This window comes from Heliangelus exortis, chromosome 1, assembly GCF_036169615.1.
Source record: "Heliangelus exortis chromosome 1, bHelExo1.hap1, whole genome shotgun sequence".
Classification (NCBI taxonomy): Eukaryota; Metazoa; Chordata; class Aves; order Apodiformes; family Trochilidae; genus Heliangelus; species Heliangelus exortis.
Window position 1 is genome coordinate 7,828,433 of NC_092422.1, and position 6,000 is coordinate 7,834,432.

At 43.9% G+C, this 6,000-nt stretch overlaps 1 protein-coding gene across 3 annotated transcripts in view; it reads right to left on the reverse strand.

Moving 5' to 3' along the window:
- The window catches only part of ME3 (malic enzyme 3), a 124,878-nt gene extending 119,088 nt beyond the window's left edge, over positions 1 to 5,790 (reverse strand). For 2 of the 3 annotated variants that reach the window (XR_011723832.1, XM_071733254.1), the window contains exon 1: positions 5,378 to 5,726. Coding sequence is in view for 2 of the 3 variants with exons in the window: in XM_071733254.1 (XP_071589355.1) it covers positions 5,378 to 5,578 (201 nt within the window). In the remaining variant the exon portion in view is untranslated. Of the gene's footprint in view, positions 1 to 5,377 lie in introns of all 3 variants that reach the window. The other variant, XM_071733247.1, reaches the window with a different exon arrangement.
- Positions 5,791 to 6,000: the final 210 nt, after the last annotated feature.

Sequence of the window (6,000 nt, forward strand, 5' to 3'; positions counted from 1 at the left end):
CTGGCAGGGGCAGGGGCTGCAGCAGCACCCCTGGCACCCTGGTACCAACAGACTTCTCTGCACTTCCAAGCTTTTCCACGAGAGCTTTATTCCCACATCATTAGTGGTATCCCAAAGAGGAGAGTGACAGTGCTGGCAAGAGATGATGCAGACTGACAGGAAGGCAGATGCCTCCTGGTTTGGCTCTGATAAGGGAGAGAGACTGGAATCCAAGACAGGGAAGAAAAGGGACTTATGCAGCTTGCTGCAAACACCAGAGGCACCAACAGGTTTAGTTTGGGCCTAGCTTGCTGACCACAGCACTCATGACAAGTTCTTTCATCCCAAAACATTAGATAATGCCATTTTCAACAGATAATTTGGACTAAAAGAAAAAAAAAAAAAGAAGGTATGTTTTGACATTAATACCAAACACAAGAATGAAACTCCACACACCAGAATAAAGGCCAAAACAAATCTAACTGAGCAATCATATTTCCAGATCATCATCCCATGGGCCAAAGATCATCTCCTTGGAATTTGCTTCCACTGAAGTCAATGCTAATACACCTAAGCTTGACTGACAAATTAAAGAACAAGCAAAATTCTGAGAACTGCCTCTTTGCTTTGGACACCACTGAAGATTCATCACACTGCTGAGTGCTCAGCCTCCCTCAGGTTTCAGCTGTAGAGGAGCCAGAGCATGATTTGATAATGAGGTCTCCATCACCTATGGTTTGGCTTGGGTTTGAAGTGGCTCATGGGCTACAGGGTTTGTCCATAAAAGTCTCTTGTTTGATATTCCTGAAAACATGAGAGTCCTATCAGGTCAGTTCATCTACAAAAGCAACCATAAACTGCAAGAAGAGTAAATAACACAGATAAATAGAATGCTCTTCCCCTGCATTTACCCCACTTTAAAGAATTGCAATGGATTTGTAAGAATTACATGTAAGAATTAATATAATGGAAGAATTACAATGGATTTACTTAATGGATTTAGAGAAATTTACTAATTTGAAACCTAAAGGTTGTCTCAATGTGATCTTACCAACTGCCATTTCAGCCACACTATTCTTGTGCTCATGACTAATGTTGTTTAAATGCAATCATTTAACAAATCCAGCTAATTTTAGGCCTGTATCACTAGAGTGGTCAAGTACAGCCATGTGCAAGACTGTAGCATTTTTTTGCTCAGCTGCAGTGGCAAATTACGGATGTGATGCTCAAAGAACCCTCAGTTGGCTCAATTCTGATCCCCACAAAGCTGATGAACAATTTTTCTGCATTTTATTCTGAGCAGCAGTACATTTCAAAAACACTGCAGAAACCTACAATTTAAAAAATTAATTCTTGCAGATCCGGAGTGGTAAATTTGGTTTTTTGTTTTTTTTTTGTGGTTTTTTGGTTATTTTTAAATTCATTATGACACATTCTATGAAAAGAAATGGAGACCATGAATACACACACATTCAGAGATTCCAGGTTACTATCCAGACGTACACAGAAACCCCCACATTCTGATCCCTGCACTGCACCTTGCAGAAAAGATTTTGTGTATTATCTCAGCCCTTCAAACACAGCAATATTCTGTTGCTCTGAAAACAAACTGTGACCTCCAGGTCTGCATCTTCTTGTGATGGCACATCTTCAAGTAGCCATGATTTATCTCAAAATTAAGATTTCCAGCAAAATGTATGAAGTGCTGTCAACTTTCCAATTGAACAGTGCAGTCAGATGTCATGAACAAAATTACAGCCCATTTTGGACAAGATTTTAACCCTGTGAGTATGTGGTCGAACTGAGAATTGTCCAGATCAGTCTGTGTCTGTTAAATTCCAAGAAGGCACATGAATTTGATGGAGTCCCTGGAAGAACTGAGGAATGATGAACAGAACATCAGAGATGAACAGAACTGAAAGCATCTTAACAACTGACAGTAGTGTAAGTGGTCAGCCCTGACCACACCAAACACAGGGCAACTTTGATAAATAAGGTGGTGGGTAAGAGATGCCACACTTTTCCTCCCAGGGTCTGAGTGCTGAATTAACTTTCCACAAGGCTGAGGCCCCATGGAAGAAGTGACTTGTCTCTCAGCAAGTCCGGCACTGCTGCTGCCCTGTCAGCAAGTCACTTAATTATACATGGCCAAACCTCCAAATAGATCCTCCTGGAATCCATCTTGCACTTGGATCAACACAGAACACTCTCACTGGTTCTATGTGGATATCTGACACTGAACATTTTTAGGTTTTCTAACTTCAAAAGAGGGAAAATAACTACTTCATGAGGCACTTCATGAAACCATGCAACAAGATCTTCATTTTTTGCCTTTTAAGACTGAAAGTAGAAGAATCCTCAGAAGAATGCTAACATTTCCTGAGTCCAGGATCAGAGGTGGACTGTAATACTTAACAACAAAAAGAACAGTATTTGAATACTACAGAAACATGCAGCCCTCTTAATGTCTCACAAGCATAGATGAAGCATAACTGGTTCTGTCTTCAAAGTTCCTCCTAAGTCCAAGGATTTAGAGTACAAGATTTCCTTGAGTATGATTTTGCTAATGTCATACACAAAGCCTAAGACATCACCAAACTCACTCTCAGACAGAATGCTGTCTTGCCTTAACCGCAAGATAGTTTATTTCTCCCAATTTTTTCCCAAAATGCCTTGTCTAGCAAGCTCTTCTACACAATGCATAGATTGGCCAAATAATTTAACGACCAGAGATAACTCATTTACCACCCATGCTTAATACAGTGTGGTCACCCTTGACTGATTGAATTAAATTTCTTTAAATCAGAAAAGACAGCCAAGTTCACATAGTAAACAATGACCAAAGGAAAGAAACAACTGTGAATTTCTTGCATCCAACACCACTTTTTCTCTTTATTTTTTTCTTCTTGGTCCGATATGGAGAACAGAGAAGGTTCTCAGAGGACAGTCTGCTTTTTCTGATATTTAGGCTTTTACAGAGGATCTGTCAGCAGTGACTTCTGAGTCTGCTATGTCTTCAAAGCACCTTCAACCTAGCAAACAAGCAAAGACTTGGATCAGTAACCTCACACCTTGAATCTGTGATTCTTCTGGAGGCACATAGTCATCATCATTGAATAAACACCCAAAAGCTATAAAGCAGACAGGGCACTGAATAATATAGCAAAACACTTGCTGCCCACCCTTACTTCTGAAAAACATTTTCAGAGGTTCTTGGAGAAAGGCAAGAACAATCCCCTGCAGATCAGCTTTCAATCACATGAAAGCTTAGATTAAGATCCACTGCAGAACAACAGCAATGACCCCATGTCTGCATTTACCTACCAAACAGGTATTAATAAAATAGCAATTGCTTTATGATGCAAGTACAACAGCTAAAACCCTATCAAAAATCCCTAATTTTGACCTATATCATGGCAGCATAGCAGACCAAATGACCATCAGTCATACACCAACAACATACAAATTTTCTGAAATACCTAATTTCAGTTGAATACAGTTATTCCTTTGAATACCACAATGAACTGTTAAAAGTGACAAAGAAAAAGAAGCCTTCAGTGAAATTTTCAAAGTGGACCTGAACATTTACTAATGACAAGTTACTAGTTTCCTAGTTACACAAACAGGCAGTCCTTATCTCTTATCACAGATCTCAACCATTTCTGTCCTCACTTAGATGTTCTGTAGATGAATGCAAGGTCTGTACTGACAGAAGAATAAAACATAAACAGCAAGAGTCCAGGCTGGAGACCAGCTGGGAGATTTATCATAGACAATTAAACATGGCACACTAGAATATATTGTACCTCTCACAGAATTAGTTTTCTTCCCTTCTCTCCATATGGACCAAAGTTCTATTCAGACTTCAAGAAAAATACTTGATTTCACTGGAAGGCGGTGGGGGGGACCACATGCTTTAGAAAAGCCTCAGTTCTGAAAGGTATCAAATGTGACATCCAAACTCTACTTCTGTGGTAGCCAGTTTATTGCTTTAGAATTGATGGATTCAACTCTGTGTGTTGCTGTTACTGCATTTTGCTGAGCAAAGGTAAGAGTGTTATATTTTCACTTCAAACTGATGTATGTAAGGCTAGGAGAAACATTAGCTACAGTGGTAGCTGTCACTGAACACCAAAAAGAACAAGTCAGATATTGAAGAAAAAGCCCTCAAAACCACTTAATGCTGACTAATTTTGCTTATAGATAGTTGGCAATTCCTCTTCTCTTCAGTCTTACAGACACCCACTGTAAATTCTGATTCAAATGAGAAGACCTACAAAGTTGTTACATATTCAGTAGCATTGTGTCCCTTGGTCCTTAGGGGTTCACCTTTATGAATGGTGAAGCAGGACCAGGAGGTGCAAGTGTACCATGTCCTACAAAAAAGTTGTCATTCAAAGAGTTTCCAAGCCAGAAGAAGACACAGGAGGCTCATATACTGAATAAGTACAAATCAAACAGACAAAACATAGCTACAGCCCCATCAATTATCAATACCATGTTTAATATCTGCTTATTTTTAAGGTAATTAACATATTTGTAGTTATTTCTAGCAATATTAATACAAGAAACTGGAACCCAACATTCTTGAATCTGACGTATTTGATCACAAAATTGGTATCCTAATTTTTTTTCTCTTCAAATTATGGAAAGGGATGGAAAAGTATTGTGGGGCCAGATTACAGGGTCTCATTTGACGTATGTTGCAGACTTTGTTGAAAATCTCTTCTAAAGATTTTATTTTGATTTTTAATAATGTTGAGGTTTCCACAGTATTGAGAACACATACATCTTCATCCCAGCAAAATACACTGCTTTGGTAGCAGAACACACATTGCTACAGATGTACTGGGAAAGGAAGATTTCCAAGAACGACCTGGGATGCTTTAACATAAAGATGAGAATGCTCAGTTCCACTGCTCTGCATCTCAGGCAGCATGTATCAAAATACGCCAGGTTTTGCAGTGGATTTTTAGGAAAAGCCAAGCTTTCTCCTTCCTAATTTTTCATTATTTCAGGCAAATGGCTTCAAGTCCTAGTCAAGGGCACTTCTGTCCTACACAGCCTCTTCCAGTGCCACCACTGCAGCTGATGGAGGGCAGGCAGGTGACCAGCTCGGAGGAGGCTGCCGCTGAACACCTATAAAACCCTCCCCATGCCCCGTTCAGACCAATCCATGACCCTCCGCATTTCACTCCCCTTTCGGAGTGGGGCTCAACCCTGAGAAGATCTCAGACAAGGCTGTCGGAACACCAAGCCACATTCACAGCTGGACCCCTGCGGTGCCTGCCAAGAGCCTTCCCCCACCTCCCTCCCTCCCACCCACCGATCCCCTCTCCCCTCCCTCTCTTCCAGGCCGCTCCCGCCCCTGCAAAACGAATCCCCCCGAGGCGCCGACCTTGTTGAGGTGGGGGTTCCTGGTGATGTCGTAGCCCCGTTTTTTGACGGCCAGGGCCCTGCCGTGGGTGGTCGGGTTCCCCCCCGTCTGGCAGCCGCGGCTGAGGCTGAGGAGAAGCGGCCTCCGGGCGGCCCCCGCCATCCTTAGCAGGCGGCCGCCCGCCCCACCGCACACCGGCACCACCGGTACCACCGGCACCATCGCCCTGCGCGGCTCCTGCGGGCGGGGACGGCGGGAGCGGACACGGGAGCCCGGCGGGACGGGAAAGGCGAGACGAAAGGGCGGGTCCGGCCCGGCCCAACCCAACTCAGGTGTGCCCGGACCGGCCCCTCACGGCGTAGCGGTCCCCGCTGAAGCGAAAGGAAACCCAGGAAGCAGAACCAGCCTCGACCCCTCGGCGGTCGCGCCTCCTCCGTTACCTGTTAAGGCGCAGGAGGGGAGGGGGGTGCCCGCCGGGGCCCCGCCTCCGCCGGGGACATGGAACCCGCCTGCCCGGGGGGGCAGCGCCGGCACCTCCGCAGTCGTCTCACCGTTTGGATTTGTATCTTCTTCATCAGCCTTAATTAAACGGCATTGTGAGACCCCAACCCGCGCCCCATCATTTGGCAGCTGCAGCCCCGGCC